At 53.4% G+C, this 24,518-nt stretch overlaps 1 protein-coding gene and 1 long non-coding RNA gene across 3 annotated transcripts; one reads left to right on the forward strand and one right to left on the reverse strand.

Annotated features, from left to right (window-relative positions):
• The first annotated feature begins 1,366 nt into the window (after nt 1-1,366).
• On the forward strand, nt 1,367-23,713 carry VWA1 (von Willebrand factor A domain containing 1). Of its 2 annotated transcripts, none has more exons than XM_048326483.1 (7): nt 1,367-1,539; nt 9,515-9,635; nt 14,073-14,636; nt 19,233-19,511; nt 19,978-20,250; nt 21,195-21,464; nt 22,069-23,713. In XM_048326483.1, the coding sequence occupies exons 2-7, from the start codon at nt 9,563-9,565 to the stop codon at nt 22,107-22,109; spliced, it is 1,500 nt and encodes a 499-aa protein (XP_048182440.1). In that variant the 5' UTR covers nt 1,367-1,539; nt 9,515-9,562; the 3' UTR covers nt 22,110-23,713. The 2 variants fall into 2 exon arrangements, with proteins under 2 accessions (XP_048182440.1, XP_048182439.1); XM_048326482.1 differs by lacking the exon at nt 1,367-1,539 and adding an exon at nt 9,011-9,437.
• Nucleotides 6,787-8,988, reverse strand: LOC125337134. The gene is made up of 3 exons (XR_007207983.1): nt 8,786-8,988; nt 8,331-8,507; nt 6,787-7,074 (listed from the first exon to the last, which is right to left on the reverse strand). It is a non-coding gene; the product is annotated as an uncharacterized LOC125337134 (long non-coding RNA).
• Nucleotides 23,714-24,518: the final 805 nt, after the last annotated feature.

Raw genomic sequence — 24,518 nt, forward strand, 5'->3', positions numbered from 1 at the left:
TGATGGGGGACAGGGTTTGTTGTGCCCTGTGAGCTGGGAAAAAGCAGGTGGAAATTTCTTGGCGTACAAATGCTGCAGCAGCAGAATTCCCTCACTTCCACCAGGAAGCAGCAAAGCCATGTTCGTGCTGAGCCATTCCACAGGAACTGGCAGATTCCCACTAATAGTCATTAGTGGGGAAAACTGGACGCCAGCAAGTCCCCTTTTTTATCCCAGGAAAGCCTGGAAGGAGAGAGGAAAACCATCCATGGATGATGGAGTTGCACCCCAGGGCAGCGGCTGTGCCAAAACAGATGCAGCATCTCCCTGTCAGCCCTGCTGGATGTGGCTGTTCAGAAAAACCCCATGAACATTCTGGAGACGAGAAAAATTCCCTCCAAAGCCTGGCCAAGTGTTCCTCTGGCACCAGACATTTCCATGAGGTCACTGTTGGAGTTCCTCCCACGTCTGGATCGTTCACAACCAGAAATTAAAACACTTTGGGTTTGTGACCCCTTGTGTGCCTTATTCTGGTCTGTCATGGGGGCAAAAGGGTCTTTGCATTCCTGCTGGCATCCTCCAGAAGGATTTGGGATACTGCAGGATCCATGGCATGGCTCAGGCTCCAGCTTCCATGCTCCTTGCAGAACGGCCTCGCAGGAAAGTCTCATCACCCCTGATTAACGATCAGCCCTAAAAAAGATGATTCCAGGAATCCCTGCACTGAAACCGTCTGCTTTTTGATCTGCAATCCTGGAAAAATGCTGGATTCTGGGCAGGGTCAGAGCTCTGACGTGTGGGGTGAAAACACTGTGGGTTTTGCTGGTGAAACCTGCAGCAATCCCCTCACATCCTGCCATGGATTGGGCTGAAGGGTCAGGAGAGAAGGGGGAAGAACCCCCAGAATTCCACCACTGCTTTGGAGATTTGTAGGGAATTCCCTGAAAGGAGAGAAGTCTTGGGAGCCTGAATTCATGATGGAAGCACTAACATGGATAGCCTGAGGGACTGCAGGTGAAAAGGCCTTTTGTTTAAAGTTTCACTGTTCCATTCTGCATCAATTTTCCTTTTTTCACCCCTCTGGAAGATCTCTCCCTCCTGTTCCAGGTGTTCCCTCCATTCCTGCCCAGCTCGCCATGGCCTCCCAAGCATTTGTCAGTCCTGGAGATGAGGGAAGAGAGAGAACAAATGGGAGGAGAAGCTCTGAGTGTCTTTTATTGGCAAAGCATCCCAACAACAACGTCCTTGACAGGTGCCAGGAAGCGAAGCAGAGGCAGAAAAAGCCCCTTGTGTGGGAGAACTCTGCAAAACAGGATCTGCCAGACTTCCTCTGCGGGACAGCCATGCCCAGGGAGCAGGGAGAAGGGAGCAGGGCAGGCCCCACACTTGGAGCAGCCCAGTTCGAACACAGCTTCCCTCCTGAGCAGCACCAGCACCACCTGAGATTTCCAGCAGGATTTTCCTCCTTGTTTTCCACCCTGCATCCCATTTTTATATAAATATCTTTGGCAGCTTTGGTTGTCCTTTTGAGAGCCAGCAGGGAAAACGACTGTGGAGGTGGTGAGTGCTCCTTCATTCCCTGCTTCAGGGCTGCAGCTGGGAAGGGGAGGAATAGCTGGAACTGCAGATTTTCAGGATTTGAGTGCACAGGATCAGTGTTGGTGTGGGTGCAGCTGCTCCTCCGTTGCTGTTCCCATTTCTCAGAATTTTTAGTGGCATTCCCAGTGCCCCATCCCATTTGGGGGGGGATTTTTAAGGCCATTCTTGAGGAATTTGCTGCAGTGGCAGATTTCCACATGTTCAGAACCCTCACAGGGGACTTCAATTCCTTCCCTACTTGAGTAATGTTTCTTACTGGATTCTGTTGGATTCCTCTTTCCTGCTGGGAAGTGGGGAGAGTGGATGGGCTCTGCATTCACATCACCTGCCTCTTCTTTCTTGGCTCTTGGCTGAAAAAGCAAATTCATCTTGCAGAGGGAGCTGAGTCCCCATGGAAGGGGGGAGAGCAGAGAGGACATTCCTGTCTGACAGTGACACTCATTTGTGGGGGAATATTTGTGCTCTGGTTGTTCTTTCATCGTTCAGGAATTACAGCACCCGGCTCTGGAACAAAAGTCTCTTATCCCCAAAAGAGATGGGAATTGTTTGGGTGGCTCTGCACACACCCAACCACCTCTTTCTCCATGAGCTGCTGGAATGGCAGCTATTTCCCCAGGCTGACGTGGGAGGATGTGAGGCTGGCAGTGAGGAAGGGATGGATGTCAGGCAGAGCAGTTCCCAGCAGAGCCCTCAATTCCCTGCGCTGGTTTATCCAACAGGATTTCTGATCTGCCTTCTTCTGACTGGAAACAGCAACTTGCTGATGGCAGCAAGACTCATCCCCCTCATTAGTCCCACATTTCACTCAGCCACTCCATCCTGCCCTCCCAGAGCTCAGCGTGGCCCTTTCCAGGAATGATTCCAGGTGGATAACATAGGATGATGTCCCCAAACGCCACCCAGTGAGGCTCCTGCTCTTCCCCCATGGCCAGATTCCCTTATGAAAAGTCTGTGGGGTTGGGTGATGGCGTAGGGAAGGGGGCTGTGCGGTTTATGTTCGGCTCTGCTGATGTCCAGGCAGGATTTTCCTGCAGGATTTGCCCTCAGAAGCAGCCTGTTGATTGTCCCATCCTGTCTGTGCTCCAAAGCCTGGCTCCACAAGGCACCTGCACCTCTAGAACTCGCTGAACTCGTGGAAAATGAAGAATTGGTGCCTCGAAGGAGGAGCTGACTCAGAGCTGATCCCATGCTGTGCCCCCTCTGACACTAAACCAGCACGGGGGGACAACTTCCCAAATGTTCCAGGAGCAGGGAGGGAGCTGGCCAAGGTCAGCTGGGCTGGAGAAACCCTGCTGTCGGCACAGGGAGTCATTCCCTTCCCTCCCACTCCCTCCCCAGCTGCCCCGCCGGCCTCACACAAAAAGGGTGATTGTTTGTTGTGCTCCGAGCTTTGTTCCTGCTCACATGTTTGTGCCTCTTACTGAGAAGGGCTGAAAAGCCCCAGATGCAAAGTGAGCCCTCAGCAAAGGCTACCTTAGGGGCAGCTCTGTTATAAACCCTGAAAATGAGGGTTGGTGCCTTTCTGGCAGCCTGGAGCAGGGAGATAAATGGAAATCTCTGTCCCAGACCGGCCCAGTTTGCACCTCTGCTGCAGCCACAGTGGTGCTGGAGCTGTTCCACCCCAGCGTGGCAGCTTTAGGGCCGGATTTATCCTAAAGTGAAGCTTCCCTGGTCCCAGCGAAGAAGGAGGAGGCTGCAGAGTTGGGAGTGGAGAGGCTGGAGCTGTCACCTGGGTGTGAGGCTGATGGAAAATCGGCCTCAATCTGAATTCCAGGCTGAGAGCAGGAGCAGAGCTTGGCCAGCTCTGCTGCAGCTGCGCTTCCAGAGGGGGCCAGGAGCCTCTCCCGATGGGAACTCCCAGCCCCACGCTGCTTCCCTTTCCTGTTGTGGCTGGATGTGGGGCTGATGGGTGCTCGGAGACCCATCCATCACTGTCCCTGCTGCTTCCCCCCACCCAGCGCGCTCAGAGCCTGGCAGGATTTGCACAGTCCCCTAAAAACAGAGCACACCTAAAACGCAGCTGATGGCAGCAGCAGCTCTCCCGTGGGGCTGCTCTGTTCCCGACCACCCAGGGGTTGTGGCTCCAGGGAAGGGGAAAAATGCCCTGATGGCCTCTCCTGAGGCCACCACTGCCTCAAACAGGAGCCAGAGATGGATGGAACAGCGCTGTGGTCAGATAAAAGGCGTGACAGGGTTAGTTCAGCCCTCCAGCACCCTGACAGAGCCCTGAGTGTGGTATGAGGCTGCAAATCTGCCCTAATTACTGCAGGGATTCACAGAAATTGGGGACAGAAGGTGAAGTAAGAGAAACAGATGCCAGGGCAGCCTCCTGGGGGAGGGAATCTGATCTCCTTTGCTTTGGTTGTTCCTGTGCTGCCTCCTCCCTGCAGATCAACAAGGGCTCTCCAAATGCTGGAGTCTCCTCTGCATCCCTGCAGGATGCTCCAAATTGGTTTTTTTCTATCTCCCAGATGGACAAATGTAGGAGACTGCAACTATTGAGAGAGGCTGAGAACTTGCTGTTCGAGGGGAAGCAGCAGCTCCTTACGTAGGTGGAAATTCCTCAGGAAACACAGTTCTAAGGAGAGTCTCTTAAATTTGGCTTTTCCCAGTCGTCTGGGCTTTCCTAACAGGATGGGGATAGGGCAAAGAAGTCAAGCAATAAGGAAAATGATCCACTCTGAAGAATAGCCCTTGGCTAAAAATTGACCATTCCATGCAGACCTCGCTTGTACTGCTTAGAAGTGAGTCCAATTTTCGGAGCTATTTGGGTTCCTGGCAAGCAAAGTGAGGTCCAGCTGGGAGAAAGGCAGTCAGATCCTGTCTCGTGAAGGAAATGAAGCAGGAATTCAAAATCTTGGAGAATCTCTGCTAGGGATTCTCAAGGAGAAACATGAAAGGTTCCCTCCTGTTCAGAGCCGTCAAACTCGTGCCCAGCTAAGTCCAAGGAATTATGAGCTGCATGGAAAAGTTGGTTCAGCCAGGCTGTGGGGATCTGGGATCTGAATCAGCCACTCCTCCCAAAGCCTCCTGAAGCTTTCAACACAAGTCTTGCAGTCTTTGGAAAGAGGTGCTGGTCCTAAAGACCCAGCAGGTCTCTGCTCGGGGCGTTCAGGGGCTCAACCATGTTTGTACCCTCACTCCTGTGCAGTTCCTGGCACTCTGGAATCAGATCTTTGTGTCTAACACCCACCCATTTATTTATGGCAGCTCTGTCACTGCAAACAGGGATTGGGAACATGGGTCTGGCAAAGCCTCGGGCTCCAGAAGTTCATCTCTGTCCCCCTGCCCTGCTGTTGGGGTGGGGTTGCACTGACTCTGGGATTTGGGGGAGTTTTGGACACTCCAGGGCGGCTGGGCCTGTGTCCTGCCTGGTTTTTTGGGGGGTCACTGTTCCTGAGGCTGTGTCCTGCCTGGTTTTTTGGGGGGGTCAGTGTTCCTGAGGCTGTGTCCTGCCTGGTTATTTGGGGGGGTCAGTGTTCCTGAGGCCGTGTCCTGCCTGGTTATTTGGGGGGTCAGTGTTTCTGGGCCCATGTCCTGCCCGGTTTTTTGGGGGTCAGTGTTCCTGAGGCCGTGTCCTGCCGAGTTATTTGGGGGGGTCAGTGTTCCTGAGGCCGTGTCCTGCCTGGTTATTTGGGGGGGTCAGTGTTCCTGAGGCCGTGTCCTGCCTGGTTATTTGGAGGGTCAGTGTTTCTGGGCCCATGTCCTGCCTGGTTATTTGGGGGGTCAGTGTTCCTGAGGCTGTGTCCTGCCTGGTTATTTGGGGGGTCAGTGTTCCTGAGGCTGTGTCCTGCCTGGCTTTGGGGGGTCAGTGTTCCTGAGGTTGTGTCCTGCCGGGTTATTTGGGGGGTCAGTGTTCCTGAGGCCATGTCCTGCCTGGTTATTTGGGGATCAGTGTTTCCCAGGCTTCTCCTCCTCCTCGTCCTGGCTGAGGGAAAGCTGAGGGTGAAGCAGAGGCACAGATCTCCCTGCCAGCTCCTCCCTGCCTGAGGACAGCACTGGCATCTCTGCAGAGGGGTGGGGGATGACAACCCCAGAGCTCCCAGCTCAGCTGCTGCACACCCAGGGCAGCCCTCACAGGAACTGGGCTATTTCTGACCTACCTGACAACAGGAGAGATCCAGGAGCCCCTGAGAGAGACATGATCCACATTGTCCTTTGCTGTTTCTCCTGGTTTGCCCTGTGAGGGGTTCTCTGCTCCAGCTGTGGAATTACAGCAGTCCCAGGCAGGAGCAAGGAGAAAATTAAATCTCTGGCCTTGAGGCACCCAGAAGTCAGGGCTCAGAGCTCAGGCTGCTGCTCTTCAGCCCAGAAGTGGCTGAGTTCTTGTGCTGCGTGGCTTTTTAGGGAGCTTTGGGATAAAAGAGATCATCTATAAGCTAGGCCTTACCTCACTGAGGAGTCATTCCTAGCACTGCTTATCTTCTGAGAAACATAAACCTGGGGCATGCTGTGAGTAAACACATCTATTTTTGTAGTTTGTCTTTGGAGTCAAATGAAAATAAGAGATGACTCGAGGCTGAGCCCTACGTGGCACAGAGACAACTGAGAAGTGGCAGACGTGAGGCCTGACCCCGGGCTGGAAGTCAGGCTGGCATTGCCGGGGTCAGGGAGTTGAACTTGGTGCCTTTCAGCCACAAGCCTGCAGCTGAGCAGAAATTAAGTGTGAAACACATTGGATGAGCTGCTCCTGGTCATTTTGGGGGAAAACCTGGAGTTGATGTTGGTATTTCTGTTGCTCTCAGCATCCTCTGAGCCACAACTGGGCTGATAAGAGCTGGGTAAGGGCCGGACTTCCAGCCCAATCTGTCCACTTGGATTCCCAGCTCCTTGGGTGACTTCCCACCTGTGCTGGGGCTGCACAAGCCTTCCCTGGAGTTCCAGGGGAAGTTTTCACCCTCCTCACCCCCCCAAAGCTGCTTTGCTTCCTTTCCAAACGGGGAATTTCCAAACTGCCATATATAGATACCCCTCCAAACAAACCCGCAGATGTGGAGCTCAAACAAGGCTGTGTTCCCAAAAGCCTGTTTGTTCCAGCTGCAGGAATTCATCTCAGAGAAGAGGATGTTGCATCTCTTCAGAAATTGGGGATTGTTTACATCCCCAGAACGTCGCGGCAGCTGCAGAAAAACCTCCAAAACCTTCCCAGGCACTGAGGGCTCTACAAAATACCTGAGCCCCAGCAACATCACGATCAAAATACGGTTGATTGGTTGGTGGTGGTTTTATTTGAGTTTTTTTAGGTTTTTTCTTACAATTATCCATTGTTCCTGAGCTGTTCTGCAGCTTGGCACAGGGAGAAGGGAATCACCCTGAGGGAATTTTGGCCAAACCCATGGCAGGTGGAGAATTTGAGCTTAGAAGTGATGGGAAGCTGAGATTTCAACAGGAGCAAATCTGGAGTGGCACCTCTGGCTCCAGAGTGCATGATGCATCCAGGAAAGAATCAGCACAAGCACAGGCACCAGGCTTACTGGAAACAGGATTTGCCAGTTCCTGTAAAGTTTAAAAATAACCCCAAACCCTTTAAGATCTAATTATTTTCCAGGCTGCTTTTTCCTGCTTGCACCTATCCCAGTAGGACTTAGAGGGAGATAAAGGCTGAAGTGTCTCCAGGCTCCAGGGTGGGAATGGCATCCTCAGGGATAAACTGGCAAAAACCCAGGGAATTATTCTGAGATGAGCAACACTTCCTTGGGAAGTGAGTAATGGAAGGAAATCATCTCCATGTATCCACCAACCCTAATCAAGGGGCTCTGGATGGGTCTGGAGATGGGGCAGAAGGAGGGTGGGATGGGATGGGATGGGATGGGATGGGATGGGATGGGATGGGATGGGATGGGATGGGATGGGATGGGAGCAGGTGGATGTCTGGGTCAGCTGATGAGAAGCAAGCGGATTTGCAATGGGACAAAGAAAAATGGGAGACAATGGGCTGAGAAAATGGGCTGGAAATGTGCTGGGACTGGCTTTCAGGGCTCTCAGATGCACATCCCGAGCCCTTGGCTAGGGCAGGTGGGTACATGGAGATGATTTCCTTCCATTACCTCCATTCCCTGCTTCCTCCAGCCCACCCCTGCCATGTCCCAGCTCCAGAATCCAGCCAGTGGGAGAACAGCAAGGACAGAAACACCAGCAGAGAACCAGGATGAGACTGGGAAAGTTCTGAACTCAGCAGGGGTTTGGAAAACATTTTTCCTTCTTGGTCAATGCAGCAGCCCCTGAATCGAGTGGGAATCTGTGCAGCAGGAATGGATGGATTTGCTCAGACTGGGGGATCAGACCGTGTGGGATTTGCTTTGCTGTGGGATTTGCTTTGCTGTGTCATTCCCCTGGAAGCTCCTTTGCCACCAGAGCCTGGAGCTTCCCTGCCTCAGGAAGGGGATCTCAGAGTGAGAGCAGGGATATCCCATTCCCTTAAAACCTGGGATAATGCTGATTCCAGCCTGTATGGACCCCTGGGTGAGGCTGGCACCACCACAGGGCTGCATGGACTGAGTTATGGAACAGCCTGGTGCTGTCAGCTCCCTCGGGATGCAGATGGGTCCCAGACTGGGAGGGGAACACAAACAAGTGCCCTCAGCTGTCTGAATCCATGGGTTTTAATTGGATCTCCAGCCTGTTGTGACTTTCCATTTGGTGGATGAGTTTGGATACAACTTTTTTCCACTCTGTGCTCTCCTTGGCCCCTAATGTTTTTTTTTACAGTTCCCAGGGGGAGAGAAAATAAAATTGGAGGAAATATTGCTCACCAGTATCCAAAATCCCAAAAGCTTCCAGACATCCCTTCTTTGCTGCCTTTCAGCCTGGCCTGCTGGTCACTCCCCATGTTAAGGAGATGATGATCGATGGATCTCCTCATAACTGGATGTAATTTTCCAGCTTTTCCCTCCGCTGGTAACATCCTGGACCTGTCCAGAGGCAAAAACCTACAGTGGAAAGAGGAAAGGGAGTTGTCACCTCACCTGATGAGTGGGAGCCAAGTGCAGATGCAAGGAGAGCAGGACAGGCACGGGAAGGGGGATTGGGTTTGATTTCTTTATGCTCTGGCACAAATGCCCTGCACACAGGGGCACGGAGAAGCTGGACCTCGGGGTCTTTGGTGTTTGCTCCTCTCCCCTCATCCACTGAGAGGCTAATCACGGGTTTATCTTTAGGCTGTGAGCCCCCTTTCCCTCAGAACCCCGGACTCGAGTCCGTACTTAACTCCACGCTGAGGGAGATGATCCCTGGGCTGTTCCTGTGCCAGCTGCAATTCCCAGTGTTGCTCCCTGCCCTTTCCCACCACCAGCAGCCCCTTCCCACAGGCTCTGGGTGCCTTGGTGACCCCAGCAGCCCTTCCCCAGGGGACACAGGCTCCGGGTGTCCCCTAGCCCGTGGGAGGGTAGCACTAGGACCTGTGGAATGCTCCTCCCAGAAGATTAGCCAATATTCCCAGGGCAGGGCAGCTCCCCAGCCTTTCTACTCTTTCTTGCCTTTATAAACGTGTTTTTCCTTCTTCCAGCTCATTCCAGAGCGGAGAGCTTTGGATTTCTCGCAGCTTTTCTTTCCTTTTTCTTCCCCCCCCGGTAACTGGCCTGCTGCCAGTGCCTCGCAGGGCCAAAGTTTTATCTATAGGGATATATTTTCCAAACCAGCCCCAGCTGCACACAGCGAACCCCCGCTCCTGGGGCAAGCTTAACTCGGCAGAGGAAGAGCGGCAGGAGCGCTGCGTGTGCCTCTCCTCCAGCTATTCCTGTCAAGATGGATTTATGACTCTAAAAGGAGTGGGGGGGGAGGAAGGAGAATTGCCTCCAGGAGCCAGAGCTCGCACCACAGCCCAGCAAAACACACGGCGGGGAGCGGGCGGAGATCTCAAGGCATGGAAGTGGGATCGCGCCGGGATCTGGTGGATCCGGACTATGACTGATCTCAAGCTTTTCCTCTGCCTCCACAGAGCCCAGCTGGCGGATTTAAGGTAGTTTGCCCAGGACCAGGCTTTGCCATGCTGGCCAAGGCAGTGCTCTCCCTTGGTCTGTGGCTGCGGTTTGCTGCAGGACAGGACACACCTGAGCCAGGTGAGTGCCTGCAAAGGCGAAGGCGTTCCTGCGGTACTTTACCCCATTTCATGCCTCCTGCTCCTCAGAGCTCCTCGCAAACCCTTTTCAGAATAAAAGCTGAGGCTACAGTGCTGCTTTAGGTGTTTAGAGGTACTTGTGTACAAGAAACAAACCTGTCTGCAATTGCCTGTTAGAAAGTAATTCTGTCGCGTTTGTTTCCAGTGGGGAAAAGCAAACTTTCACAAATTTGCAGAATTTAGAGTAAATCATATGGAGAAAGTCCTCCCTCCTCGCTGGACTGGGGGACAGGCACTGAGAGAAGTCAAGCTAGTGATTAACACGATGTTCTCTTGCTAATCTCTGTAATTCAATCATTACAGCTCCTCTTTAAAACGCTTTCTCTTGGATACTGCTCATGGAAAATGAGAATGGGGCAGTCCTTCAGAGCTGACAGCGGGGAAAGGGACGTGGAGGAGATGGATGTCTCATTCCTGGTCCCTGGGCAGGGACTCATCCCACGTCGTGGTGGCTGAGCTGCCGCGATTCGTTTTGTCCTGCCCTGTGCTCACCAGGGGAGAACCTGTGGCTGCAGGTTGTGTCTGGTTCTCACTGCACCTGGGAAAGGACAGGGAACTCGTGTCTGCCTGGACAGGAGCTCCTCAGACTCTGCAGCCCGGACTGCTGGGGTCTGACTGTGCTGCTGGTACACAGAGAGCCTGGGGCTGGGGCTCAGACCCCTCACAGGGTGCTGGGTTCTGTCCCTCAGTGTCCCTCGGTGTCCCTCAGTGTCCCAGGCTGGGGCTCAGACCCCTCACCGGGTGCTGGGTTCTGTCCCTCAGTGTCCCTCAGTGTCCCTCGGTGTCCCTCAGTGTCCCAGGCTGGGGCTGGGGCTCAGACCCCTCACAGGGTGCTGGGTTCTGTCCCTCAGTGTCCCTCGGTGTCCCTCAGTGTCCCAGGCTAGGGCTGGGGCTCAGACCCCTCACAGGGTGCTGGGTTCTGTCCCTCAGTGTCCCTCGGTGTCCCTCAGTGTCCCAGGCTGGGGCTCAGACCCCTCACCGGGTGCTGGGTTCTGTCCCTCAGTGTCCCTTGGTGTCCCTCAGTGTCCCTCAGTGTCCCAGGCTGGGGCTGGGGCTCAGATCCCTCACAGCGTGCTGGGTTCTGTCCCTCGGTGTCCCTCCCTGGGGCTGGGGCTCAGACCCCTCACAGCGTGCTGGGTTCTGTCCCTCGGTGTCCCACCCTGGGGCAGGACTGGTGCTGCTGCTCCTGGCATTGTCCCAGCGCTCCAAGTCCACCCAGGCATCAGCTATTCCCATTGTCCTGCCATCCTGCTGCCCCGGGATTGTGTGGCATTTTCCCAACCCAGGCTCTAAACAATGCTCAGAGCTTCAGGGTGTGTGACAAAGGCAGCCGTGGCATTCCAGAGGGACTGTGCCCTGCTCCAGAGGCAAAGTGTGTGTGTTAGTGATGTGCAGTGGGCAAACTGAGGAAGCTGCTGGGTGGCCGCTGGTGCTTCCACACGCTCAGGAATGATTGGATTGTTCTGGACAATGGGTACTGGATTCGTGCACAAAGCCAAGGCAGAATCACCAATTCCCCCAATTCCCTCTTGGGGTCCAGGTTCAGATCTCTGCTGCATCAGTGTAAAGTACAACCTTTTGATAGTTTGGGTTTGGATAAATGGAATTTGATCGTTGTCTCCTGGGCTGGCATCAGCAGAAAATGATGGGGATGTTGCTGTTGTGAGTGAAAAATAAAGACATGGCCCATCCATACACACTTTGTGGGGACTCTGCACTTACTGCCCTCTGAAGCACTGGCACAATTCCACAATCCCAGAACAGCAGAGAGAGTGAAACTCATGGAAAGATCATGAGAGGTGGCAGCACAGCTCCCCTCCTGCTGTTGGGATTTGTCTGAAGGGCCATTTCTCAGCCTGAACTCTGCCATGGGTGAGCTGGAGCCTCCAAAGGCTTTTAACCACCCAAGTATTTTGTGCTAGGTGGATGTCAGCCCTTCATCACGCAGGTGACCTCCCCATCTCCCATGGGGCCTGTGGCGTGGTTGGAAATGTAAAACCCCTCCTGGGTGGCTTGGGGGGACAATTCTCTGCCAGGGAGAGGTGCTGCCTTCCTCCTCCTGCCTCTCACTGTGATCCAGAGGGGCCACAGGGAAGCTCAGCCTGTGTTCCTCAGTTCCTCCTGCCTCCCTCTCATTGCAGAACTTTTTCCCTTGCGTGGCCAAGCAGCGAGAGGAGAAGACAAACGTAGGATGTCAAACACAGTTAACCCAGACAGGACGTGATCTGGTTTGGCTGTAACTGAGCCCCACAAGCTCCAAGCCCGTGTAAATCAGGCGTGTGGAGTGTGTTCAGCTCCCAGCTGAGAGCGCGGGGAGCTCTGCGAGCGGATGTCTCCTGTCAGCATCACGGGGAAGTCTGGCCAGCTGTTTTCCTCCTGGAAAAGCCAGCAGGCAGCGTTGTGTTTCCATAGTGACATTTTGCTCCCATCTCCAGCCCTTCAAAACACTTCTGATCCGAGTGCACTGACCGGGCATCACGCAGGGAGTGACAACAGGACCCTGCCACGTGTCCCGTGTCACTCCCCAGGCTCAGGCAGAGCGCAGTGATGAGGTCTGCAGTTATTCCTGGCAGTTCAGGAGGCAGGGAAGTGCTCATGGATGCCCCTTTCCCTCCAAATCCCCCCTGGAGAGTGAGAAATCCTCATCTGGCACCATGCCAAGAGGTGTAAAGTGAGGAAAGTGCCTGAAAACAGCAGCAGCTTTCGTAAGCAGGGATTTGCTGGTACCAAACCTCCACGGCCCCACCTCTGGCATGGATGGCATGTTTGTACTGGATGCAGGACAAGGAGCAGAAGGAAGGATGAGGGAATTGAAAGCCTGGACCTGCACGGGGGGACAATGCAGTGTCCAGTCACTTTTTAAGCGTTACCACATTCCGGATGGGGGGGAGAGCTTTTGTCTCGATTTTTTTATGGATTCTTTCTGCTGAATGGGAGGAATTTGTTTCCATCTCAGGCAGGACTGGGTGTTACAGGTGGGGTGGTGTTCGAATGAAGGAGAAGCCGTCTGCTCCACCCACAGAGGGTCCCTTCAGCTCCAAAATACACCCCTGTCCGCCGGTGGGTTTAGCTGCTGGCTTTGTGAACCAAGGCAGAACCCTGTGGTGGCAGACTGGGGCTCTTCCTAATTAACACAGCTATTCCCAGCAGTGAGTGATGGGGAGAACTAAGGGATGCTAATGGGATGCCTGGCTCTCTGGGTGCCCCAGAGCTGCAGGGTACAGACAGAAGGACACAGCCGTGAGTCTCCTCTGTTCTCTGGTGTCTCACACTGTGCTCACCCGGGTGTTCCCCATGCAGGTAGCTCTGGCAGCAGCTGGATTTCTGCTCCCTCGGGGTGGATTCCCAATTCCCCTCCCAGTGCTTGTGCACATGACCCTGTTGTTTACTGCTGCAAGCAGCGTCCTTTGGCCATTGATCCCTGCCCTGCCAGTGCCAGAAGCTCTCCCAGCTGCTTGTTGCAACATTTGGGAAGCGAGGGACACTTCTCAAACCGGTGAGGAGCAGAGGGAAGAACAACCCCGCGTTGCCAAGATCTCTCCCCGTGTCCTGCCAGCCAAACCAGTGGCTTGTCCTCCTTCCAGCAGAGGGGAGAGCTCAGAGCCGTGGTTTGCCTTGCTTTGTGCAGCCAGCAGCACGAAGCAAAGCCCTGCTGGAATGCCACTGGGAGCTCTGGGATCCAGGAGCAGGGACCTGTGCGGTCACAGTTCAGCTCCGCTGGGTGATGTGGTCATTCCTGGACTTCACTTTCGTTTTCTGCTCGGCTCTGAGCGCCAGGGCGCTGCGGGGGAGTGTCTGTGGCACAGGGTGAGCTGTGCTGGGTCACACGGAGCTGGCTGGCATCCAGCTGGGCTGCAGGTCTCTCCAGCCTGGTCACAGGATCAGGGGAGGGTTGGGGTTGGAAGGGACCTTCAAGATCATCTCATTCCACTCTTTACCACGGGCAGGGACACTTTCCTCTATCCCAGGTTGCTCCCAGCCCCATCCACCCTGGCCTTGGACACTTCCAGGGATCCAGGGGCAGCCACAGCTTCTCTGGGCACCCTGTGCCAGGGCCCCACCACCCTCACAGATTTTTTTCCAAATATCCCATCCAAGCCTCCTCCCTGTCACTTTGAAGCTTGCCCTGTCACTCTGTCACTCCATGCCCTCGTAAATAATCACCTCCAGGTATCTTTAACTTCCCCCATTTCTGAAGGCTCTGTCTGACCTCTCCTGTTGTTCCCAGAGATCCATTGTGCCTCTGCCGTCTCAGCCAGCACCTCTCCCTGAATCCTGGGATTTGGCACAAGATAACCAAGCTTTCCTAGCACGTGCCTGTGCAGGTTTTGGGTTCATACCATTCTCCTAACGCTGTTCCCTCTCTCTCCCCTACCAGGTCCCCAGCCACCCATTTCCAACACAGAGGGGGACCTCCTCTTCCTGCTGGACAGTTCTGCCAGTGTCTCCCACTATGAGTTCTCCAGGGTCAAGGAATTCATGTGGGACCTTTTGCACCCTTTCACCTTTGGCCCCAGGGATGTCCAGACCAGCATCATCCACATCAGCACCACGCCCACCATGGAGTTCCCATTTGACCAGTACCTGACCAGTGGCACCCTGAGAAAAGCCATCCGGGACACGCGGCAGCTCATGGGTGACACCAACACGGGCAAAGCACTGAGCTACGCCAAGGAAAAGCTCTTCAGTGGCGAGGCTGGGGCCCGGCCAGACGTGCCCAAGGTGCTGGTGTGGGTGACAGATGGCTTCTCCACGGATGACATCTCGGAGCCCATGCAGCTGCTGAAGGACATGGGGGTGACGGTGTTCATCGTGAGCACCGGCCGCAGCAACTTCCTGGAGCTCTCGGCTGCTGCCAGCCAGCCCTCGGACAAACACCTGCACTTTGTGGACGTGGATGACCTGCCCATCATCACCAAGGAGCTCAGGGATGGCATCCTAGGTAGGCTGGGGTGGGGGGCACTGGGAGGTGGCAGCAGGGCTGAGGATAGGTTCGTGTTTGGCTCTGTGGGGTGGGCAGTGGGAGAATCTCCCAAAATCAGTGGTCATCCTGACCCAAAAGTGCTGTTCTGGCAAACTGGGGGGGGGGTTTTTGTCCACAATGCTACAGGTGCAAGTATAAACCAAGGTTCTGGGAGGTGTGGGACAAATATATTCCCCTTGGAATATCTGACTGAATGGGACAAATTCCCTTCTGCAGAGCTGTGGGTGAGATGAACTTGTGTTTGTGAGGAGTTCAGCTGGGAATGAGGAACTCGGGCAGCAAAATACCTGAATTCCTAAAAACCCCACAAGTCTTTGGAATGAGTCATGCAGGTCAGGCATCTGCACAACCCAGGCAGAGCAGGAAAATGCCCCCACCTGCACAGGTTGTTAACCAAAGGTTTCCCAAAAAGCAATGATTTTACCTCAGCAAGAGGCTGCTGATGGTGGAAACAAAGTGCCTGAGCTCCTTGAGTTGATTTTCACATTCAGGGTGATTTTTTTTTTTCTCTAAAATGTTGCCTGGCTCTGTGCCAGCTGATGGAGGTGGAGGAACACAAACGTGTTGAACACATCCAAAATGGGATGTGTGTGCCTGGCAAGGATCTGGTCCTGTCAGCTCCCTCCAGCTCTTGCCTAGGACAGATCTGACTCCCTAAATACACCGTCAAGGGCTGAGATCTCCAACTCCTGCAGTTGTTCTCTTACAAAACACAATTAAAGATGGTGCCTGCTGTCAGCATTGAGACTATAGGAAAGGAATGTTTTTGTTCCATAAATCCCCTGTTATAACACGTTCCACATCCGCCAGATCCATGGCCTGACTTGGCCAGCACAGCCCTTGGAAGAACAGCCCAGCCCTGCCTCGCTGGGCTCAGCAGGCCAAGTGCTACCTCTGTGTTCCTCGTAGAGCTGTGGTGGTTGCTGTGAGAGGGAACAAGCAGCAGACTGGGGTTTTCAGCGCTCCAGGTTTTTAGAGCATCCAGTAAAGGCTCTGAGGAGACCCAAAACCATGGTCTGGGCCTTAGGACAGGCTCTGAGGAGACCCAAAGCCATGATCTAGGCCTCAGGAAAGGCTTTGGAAGCCAAGGGCACTGCCAGGGGCACTGCCCCTGGGGTTTGCTTCAGCCTCCCAGATGCCTCTGGATTTGTTTGGAATGCTGAGGGAGTTACTGTGACTTTGCAGACTTCCCACAGATTTTTCTGGAGGTTCTCTCTCCATTGGAAATCCTGATTTCCTTCCTTGACTTCTGCTGTGTGAGGTGGTTTGGAGCTGGTTTCAGTGTCCCAGTAACCCTTTCCACAGAATCCTCTGTGTGCAGCAACTCCTTCCTGTTTCCAATCACAATCATTTGAAAAACCACTCCCAGGGACTGTGTTCTCCCCCAAAAAACACCCACTTCTCTCCCACATGAGATTTGGGCAGCACCATCAGCTCTCCTCCTGGCCCAGCCACCCCGCAGAGCCCCAGGGATTTTGTTTCAGTGGTGATTTAGTGTCTAGTGCATCCTGAATCCAACATAGCTTCCCAAAATATGAGAATTCTCCTGCAGATAAGGCTGTCTTGAAGATCACAAGATCTGCAAAGGTCACAACTACCCTGCTGTGCCTGAGGGCAGTATTCTGGGCATCCAGCAGGTCTAAAATCTGCCAGGCTGGGATTTTAATGGAAGGTGAGATTCCCACGTGAATCCAGGGGTTGGTGCTTCAAGCAAAGTGCCAGACATTGGTCACAGCACCTGATTGCACCTTAATAAAGCCACTTAAATCCACTGTTCCCTACCTGGAGGAGGCAGCCCTCAATCACCACCCCTCCTGGGATAGCAGGGACAGGCAGGATCCTTGGCACGCAGGAATTAGGCCTTTCCAGCTCTGGAATGGCCCAGACTGGTTTGGTTATCACTGCTCTCTTATCTTCATCTCCTGCTACTGTTAAAAAACAGTGGGGGCTTTCGCAGAGGCACAAACAAGCTTTGTCAAGAGTTGCTCTCCTCCTTCCATCTCCTTCCCAGGAATGAGGTGTTTGTGCCTGCTCCACAGATATTCCAGCAGGGGTTCCTGCCAAGCTGCTGCTGCTGCCTCAGGTGGGCTGAGAAGCCTCAATCTCTGCAGGGAGAGACTCCTGAGATGTGGTGGACCTGAAATAGCTGCAGTGCTGCTGCTGCTCGGTGCAGGGGTGCAGGACAGGGGCTGGGGATGGATGGGTGTGTCCACTGCCTGTTTTTCCTTGGCACATGGAAGAATTCTGCAGAATGCAGCAGGCCACAGCTCCCAGCCAGCCTGGCTATGGCACAGCTGGCTCCTGGCAGGGATCTCCACCCTTCTCAGCAGTAAGGGAAGGTTCTCAGGCTGTGGAGGAGCTCAGGCTCCTTCTGTTGCATCTTATTTGTACCCAAAATACGGCTTTTGGTGCTCTCGTCCTGGGGAAGGACCCCCCAGTGTTGTGAAACCAAGGCATTCCTGTGAGGTGACATCAGGTCCTGTGCCTGCAGCCACCCGCTCTGCACTCAGCCCAGCTGAGCTGAGGCTGCTGACTTGTTCCAGCCTTTGGCACCACCTCCTGAGCCAAGCTCTGCAGGAGCCTGCGTGCCCAGCAGGCCCCAAACATCACCACGTCCCACACGTGCTCAGGGCAATGCATTCCTGATCTGAAACGAGGGCCTGGGTGACTCCTGCTGCAGTGCAAGCTTTGAGCCTGGAGTGCTCTGATGTCCTCACCTGGCACTGAGTCCAAGCAGGTGAGCAGAGGGGGTAATCTCAGACCCTGAATGTCCACCCTGGCGATGGAGAAGTGTTGTCCCCTCTCCCAGAATCAGAACTTTCCCCCCATTCATATCAAAGCAGGGAAGTAGAACCAGGAAACCTGAGTGATTTGTGCCAAATCCCAGCTGCAGCTTCTCAGAGGGGCGACCACAAACCCAGATCAGGACAGGTTCTCCTGCCTGGCTGCATTTCCTACCCTCATCATGAAACCAGCAGCATTCCTGCAAGTCTGATCCTGACCTCTGCAGAGTTCACAGGATGCCAACAAACTCGTGGCTGCAAAGTGGTGTCTCGAGTCACCAAGAGGCAGGAGGTGGAGGGAAAGTGTGTCACAAGCTGTCCCTGAGTGTCACCAGGCAGGCACTGGCTGGGTCCAGCACAGGATATTAACTTGCTGCTTCCCTCTGGGAACAGAGGGGCTGGGAAGCACATTGTGGACATCTGTTTTCTGGGGTTTATTGCCCTCTTTGTATGCTGAAGGCATCTGGGGTCTGGCAACAAGGGGCAGAGCTGTTCACTGTGGGCTTCCTGCCCCCCGTCCTTTGCTCTGCCCCATTTATTCACAGTGTCCTTGCCTCCAAGCTCACTTATTTCCATTCCCTGAGCTTTTGGCAGGATTTTTGGCAGGACTGAGGCCTTTCCTGTGCTCCCTGTTCCTTCGTGGCTTGGCCCCTGGTGTTTGTGGGGCTCACAGAAGGGTGCAGTGCCCCAGGACTCCTGATCCTGCCTCCCACCCTCCGAGTGGGTGGAGTGCTGCTGGCTGGGATGGGATGGGATGGGATGGGATGGGAGCAGGCAGGGCACGGAGCAGGGAAATGTTCCTGCCTGCCTGGGAGAGCCAGGGAACAGCTCAGAGGAAAAACTGAGGCTGTTTTATTTGGTACAGGGAAGCTGGCAGGGCCTCGGAGCAGCTCGGAGGAGGAGAGCTGATCCTCTCCCGGCTCAAGGACAAGTCTGGGAGTGCAAAGCAGCCCCATCTTGCAGGTTTGGGAGGAATTCTGTGCCTCCCTTTACCTCTGTGCAATGGGGAGCCAGTGAGGACTACCTAGAGAGAGCTCTGTGAGCATGAGCTGGAAGGTTCTATCTTAAGGATTTAGGAGCACTTCAAAGCTCAGGCTGCTCCTAAAAATCCTTTAAAAACAGAAGAGCATCTTCCTGTCTTCCTATATCATTTCCCTGGTGCTAGAAACAAAGTCCTGTGTGTTTCTGCCCCTCTGGAAGACCAGAGAACAGTGGGATTCAGCCCAAAATAGGCTTGGAAGGGCATGCATATCGGAAGGGTCAAGTAGCAGAGGGAGCTGGGGGAGCTGAGGGAGCTGCCCAGCATCACAAGAGGTATTTTTGCCTGGCCTTTGGGGTCTGGAACTCAAAGGTAGCACAAGCCTTGAAGAGAAGCCTCTGTGCAGGGGCAGGGAGAGGTGAGGTGGCACAAGAGGGCTCTGAGTGTTGAATGTCACCGAACAACGGAGCTCTGTGAAGCCTTGCAAGGAGTGACCTCAGCTGGGATGGGTCCAGCTGGCTCAGCAGTGCTGGGCAGTCCCCAGTTGCTGCTCTTTCTTCCTGGCCACTGGGCACTGGCAGAGAGCAGGGAGAAATGGAGTTCTTCACACTCTGGGCTGCTTCATACACAGGAATTGAGTGGTTTGGTTCCGCTGGTGGGTGATTTCCACAGGGATTTGGTGACACTGATGCTGCCAGCTGCATCTCACATCCAGAAGGGCTGGGACTGCAGGTGTTCCATGTTCTGGGTGTTGATGTCAGCAGTGATTTCTGGCCACTGTCCCCCTTCCAGATGTCATCCAAGCCAACCGGCTCCATGCCACAGACATCACCTCGAGCAGCTTCCGCCTGCTGTGGCCCAAACTTCTCTCCCAGGAAACTGGCTACTACACCCTGGAATATGCCCCAGCAGCTGACCTGGCAAGGAAGAGGACACAGCAGGTGTCCGGGGCTCACACCAGCCTCGTGCTCAGCGACCTTGCACCAGAAACCACTTATGAGGTGGCTCTGATTCCTGAATCCAACGTGCACTACTTCCCCACCCAGACCACAAGGGTCACGACACTGGCAGGTAAAATGGGCATGGCTTGGACACATTCCCTCCTTGGGGACAAGGAGATGATCCCTGTCTCCTACCTGAGGCAGGAGGTGCAGATGGAGGGTGCTGGAACGACGTAAGGGTTTGAGAGGGAAGGAGAGGGGGAGCACTCGGAGCAGGAAGCAGCTTCTCTGTGCAGAAAATAACTCAGATTTATGCTGGGTAGCAGCCTGGAAAAAGGCGTCAAACTGAAAACCTGGGCAGGGGTGGCAAAGTCAAGGTGGACTTGTACACAATATTAATTTTCTGCACACAAGAACAGTTCTGGCTGAGTTGTTCTGCCCAGGTAGAGAAACCCTTTTCTTTGGGCTGAGCTGTGTGATGAGTATCAACACCCGCTTGCTGGGTTGATTTTAATGCCACATCACTCAAGCCCAATATGGTGCAGGTCAGTAACACTCATTACATCCTCATTCACATCTCTTTCCATTGCTTCCAGAGGAAATCAGCCCAGTTCAGGTTCTCATCTCAGAGTCTGGGCCACACAGCTTCCACGTGAGCTGGGCTCCTGTGCTGGACAGCGTGGTCAGCTACCAGGTCCTGTATGGGCCACTCCCAGGGAACTCAGTGAAGGTGCTGGAGGTAGATGGGAGGCACAACAGCACCGTGGTGGAGCACCTGGCACCCAACACCACCTACCTGGTGACAGTGACTGCAATCTATAGATCTGGGAAGGAGAAATCCCTGTCAGCCAAAGCCTGCACCCAGGAAGGTGAGCGAGGGGAAGTGGCAGCACAAGGAGTCCCTGGAGTGTCCCTAGAGGGTCACCTGCCTCTATGTGAGGACAGAGGAGTCAGTGAATCCAGTCACTGGGGTGGGATAACAGGGGAAAGCTGCATGAGCAGCTCTGGATGTGCCATTGGGATGTAGCTGATGTGTAAGGGCCAAAGGAGAACCAGACACACACAGTGATGGCTGCAATGGGGTATGGCCGAGCTGCTGCTGCAGTCACAACCAGGCCTGGAGATCCAGGAGTCTCCCTAAAGAAGAGAGAAGATAGAAGATGGAGAGCCCCATGAAGCATCACAAACCCTTCTCCCCAAAGAAGAAAGGTGGGATTATTGGGGTGTCCTGTGTGGAGCCAGGATTTGGATCCTTGTGGATCCCTTCCAGCTTGGGATATTCCGTGGTCCCATGATTCTAAGTGTGCATTTGGGAGGAAATATGAACATTTAAAGAAAAAAAGGCCCCACACAGCATCCCCAGCCTGCTGGGGAAGAAAGAAGAAAGAGAAGTGCCTTTCCCTCCTGTCCCCTCTGTGCCTGTTCCTTGGTGTGACTTGGCATCAGAGGGGCAGAAGTTTAATGAGCAGAACCTTGTGCTCTAAGAAGTACCTGGGAAGATATTGCAGGAGGCAAAGTCTGGCTCTTATCAGGACTCAAGAGTGAGGAGCTCAGGGGATGACACAGCTGAGGGTGTGGGATGTGACTGCCGGTATCTAACAGTGTGGAAAAAAAGCATCTTATGCTGGTACCAGGGCAAAGTTAAGGACTAATTAGGCCGAGCTCCTTCAGTGGGGATATGTAGTGTGATTTTATCCCTACACCAAAGCCCAGGCTGGCTGGCAGCATTCCCCTCGGGAGGCACAGGGAGCAGGGAACTGTAGGGATCACCCTGGCACGACGTCCTGCAGCAACACGGATCTTTTCTCCCCAGAGGGCTCCAAGGTGAGGCACCTCCGCTTTGAGGACGTGGGTCCCAGCAGCCTGAAAGCCTCCTGGGACTCTGCCGACGGGGCGGTCCTGGGTTACCGCGTGCGGTGCCGGCGGCAGAGCGGCCCCTCCTCGGTGCTCAGCGTGTCCCCGCAGGTGCACAGCGTGCTGCTCACCGACCTGCCCTCGGGCACCACCGGCAAGGTGTGCGTCCAGCCCGTGTACAGGAACCAGCCCGGCAAGAGGCTCTGCCGCACCGTGCACAGGCAGCCAGGTGAGCTGGGGCCGAGGCACGTCCTTAAACAAGGATCCTGAGAAGCCCTGAGGTCACAGAGGAGCCTCCAGGGCCGGGATATTCTGTGCTCATCACCTGTCTTGCTTCCCCACAGGGACTGACCGAAGTTGGGCTCTTTCCCCCATTTTTAGGAGTAAGACTCCTCCTAGTGGAGTTGATTGCAGGCAGGAGGGAAAAAGTGTACAGTGGAGACAGTCCTGGAGCTGCTTTGGGATAACAAGGGTGGGGATAAGGCTAAAAGCTGGCATGGGCATCGGAAAGTGCTGTTTAAAAGTCATTTGAAGCCTTGGTTGCCCTTCACTTTCCAGGGGACAGGCAGCTATTAAAGCCACTGTTAAAGATGTGTTACTAAGACACAACACTTCTTCTTTCTTCCTTCTGCTGCCCACAAACCACTTTCTGTGAGGGACGTTAAAGGATTCCTGATAGGATGGAGTAAAACTAACCAGAAGCTATACAGAAGCTAAACAGAAGCCCGTTTTTCCCAGCAAGGGGCTGGAGTGAGAGTAAACATGCCCACGGGGGTGAGATCTCTGACTCAGATGTGGATAAAGCTGACATGATGTTCCTTGTGTTCTTCCAGCTACAGAGGCCCAAGGATACAGGCACACGCAGAGAGCGTGACAGAGTGGAGCGAGCTGATTCCCAGCAGAGCAAGGGATCTTGCTTGGACAAGGACTTGGACGAAAAGGAGGAGTCAGGGGAGGAAAACCCCTCATCTCCCAGCCTGTGCTGTCCCTTGAGGTGTCCTGCTTGTCCAGCCCAAAGCCTGTCCCCAGCCAAGCTCTCCCGAAGCTCGAAGGCTTGGCTTGGCTGGATGGAGCAACCACTCTGACTAAAAGATGCCAAATCTGTACCCACTGTGTAGAAACACGCCTGACAAATAACAAACACAAGGCAAAGTGGTGGATCCTCACTATGGCTTGCTTGCTGCCTGTTCTCTATTTATTAAAGGTCGAGACAGTTTCATTTTTGCAGCTTCTGAGCACGTTCAGGACTTGACTGTTCACTGCCCTGGCCTTCCATCCAGGGCACTCAGAAAGATTCCACGTGGCCAAATCCATTCCTGCTGCCAACAGCCAGGGAACCTGGAGTGTGAGAGAGCAGGAAACTCAAAAATCCTGGGAATGTGCTTCCCCAGCAGGTCCCTGCAGGGCTCTCAGCCCTCAGGGAGCAGCCGAGAGTCCAGAAAAGCCAGACAAGACCATCTAAAGCAGTTATTTTTGTTTCTCATTCAAACACCAGTGTGGTCCTGCCTGGATCATCAGCACTGGGTTGCTCTGGCATTCCTGCAACCTCTTTTCACCAAATGGGACTCCTGCTGTCTTCATGGAGATTAATTAGCTTGTTCTGTGACTAATTACAGGCAGTAAGTCTCCAGCACTATCATTCCTCTGCACTCTGAACACTCTCAGCACATCTCTGGTGTCTTGTCTTGGGCTTCCACCCAGTGCTAAGCTTGAGCAACACTTAAAAATGAGGGGTTTTAAGGGAGAAGAGTAAATATGATTCTTTCCCTTTCGGCCCCAGGCTTGAACTCGCTGTCGCTACGCCACTCTGGAAAGGGGAGCTGGGAGAAAAAAGAAAGACAAATTAAATATAAATACCTAGTGACCAAGCAAATGGTTTCAAAGTTCAGGGCTTAGGGCTGTAAAGAAATGTAGATAGTTCTCTGCTAAACCCCAGCATCAGTGGGAACACCCTCCCTCAGTAACACCTGCTCTATTTTAAGTTTATTGCTTATTTGTCCTACATGTGGAAGTTGTTTTTGAAGCTGTGCTGTTTGTTGGAGAGCCCCATGCAGCGTCACAAACCCTTCTTAAAACAGCTCCTTTCACAGCTGAGAGGAACTTTTATCCCTGACCTTGTCTCCTGAGAGCTGAATCCTTCATCTCCACCTTTATGGAGCGTTTTCCTTGGGCTGTCTTGTCCAGGAGAGAGGGATAGAAGGGAGGTGAGTCACTCATTAACTCTGTAAAGAGATTTCCACATGATTTGTGTCCTCCTTTGGAATGTGCATTTGTGACTGATTAATCTCAGTGGAGCCTGTGCTTGAAGGGATGATAAAGCCCCTGGAACCGCTCATGCAACGAGATGATTTTGTTTGTTCTTGCTGTAGGACAGAAATTAAGTTTGCACAACTCCCTGCATAGTTTATGAATACATTAACGTGTCATCCCCCCGGTTGTAACACACCCTTTTGAAGACAATTAAATATAAATACAAGAGCTGCTGAATGGTTCCTTTGTGCTTGATGGCAAAGCTGTGAATTGTGGGTTTTGTTCCAGGGCAAAAAAAGCTGGCATTCATAGGATCATAAAAGTTGGGAAAAGCTTCTGAGATCACCCTGTTAAATCACCATAATTTTAAAAGACTGGGAAGTGTTTTACCCGTGACTTCATAATCTGGTTTACACAAAACTTTACCCCCATCCCTCAAAATGTGCTGGAAATATAAAAATAGAAATATGTTGGTCTCGATAAAGCCTCAGTTCCAGTAAGAATTCCTCTACAAGGAGACAAAGAGTAAAAGTCCCAGAAATCTTGGCAGAATTGGTAAATATTTGTGAACAACACGCTCAGGCACAGGGTGGGATTTTTGGAGTTGGGACTCTGATCCTTGTGGGTCCCTTCCAGCTCAGGAAATCCCTTGATTCCATGATTCTAAGTGGGCATTTGGGAAGCAACATGAACATTTAAAGAAAAAAAAAAGACTCCAGAGGGCATCTCCAGCCCCGGGTGTGTTCTACATTTTACACCATTTTGGGCTGCAGAATTCCACCTGTTTCTGACTTCCACAGCACTCCCCTTCTCTAAAGCCTTCCCTATCATCTTTCCCACTCCAAGCAGTTGGATAAGGAGACGATTTCCATGGGAAATCCCGCACTTTATCCCACAAAACCACTGAGACGTGTTTCCCTGCGCTCCCCTTCTCTGGAAGCTTCTGTCTCATCTTCCCCCTTCCGAGGAGTTGGATTAGGAGCTGATTTCCAGGGAAATCTTGCTCTTTATCCCAAACTAGCACACAGATGGG

This window comes from Corvus hawaiiensis, chromosome 22, assembly GCF_020740725.1.
Source record: "Corvus hawaiiensis isolate bCorHaw1 chromosome 22, bCorHaw1.pri.cur, whole genome shotgun sequence".
NCBI lineage: Eukaryota > Metazoa > Chordata > Aves > Passeriformes > Corvidae > Corvus > Corvus hawaiiensis.

Coding starts and splice junctions, on each gene's coding strand:
- VWA1 (XM_048326482.1), top strand. CDS start 9,330: ATGACTCTAAAAGGAGTGGGGGGGGAGGAAGGAGAATTGCCTCCAGGA. Junction 14,637..19,232: donor GCTCAGGGATGGCATCCTAG/GTAGGCTGGGGT, acceptor TCCCCCTTCCAG/ATGTCATCCAAGCCAACCGG. Junction 21,465..22,068: donor CACCGTGCACAGGCAGCCAG/GTGAGCTGGGGC, acceptor GTGTTCTTCCAG/CTACAGAGGCCCAAGGATAC.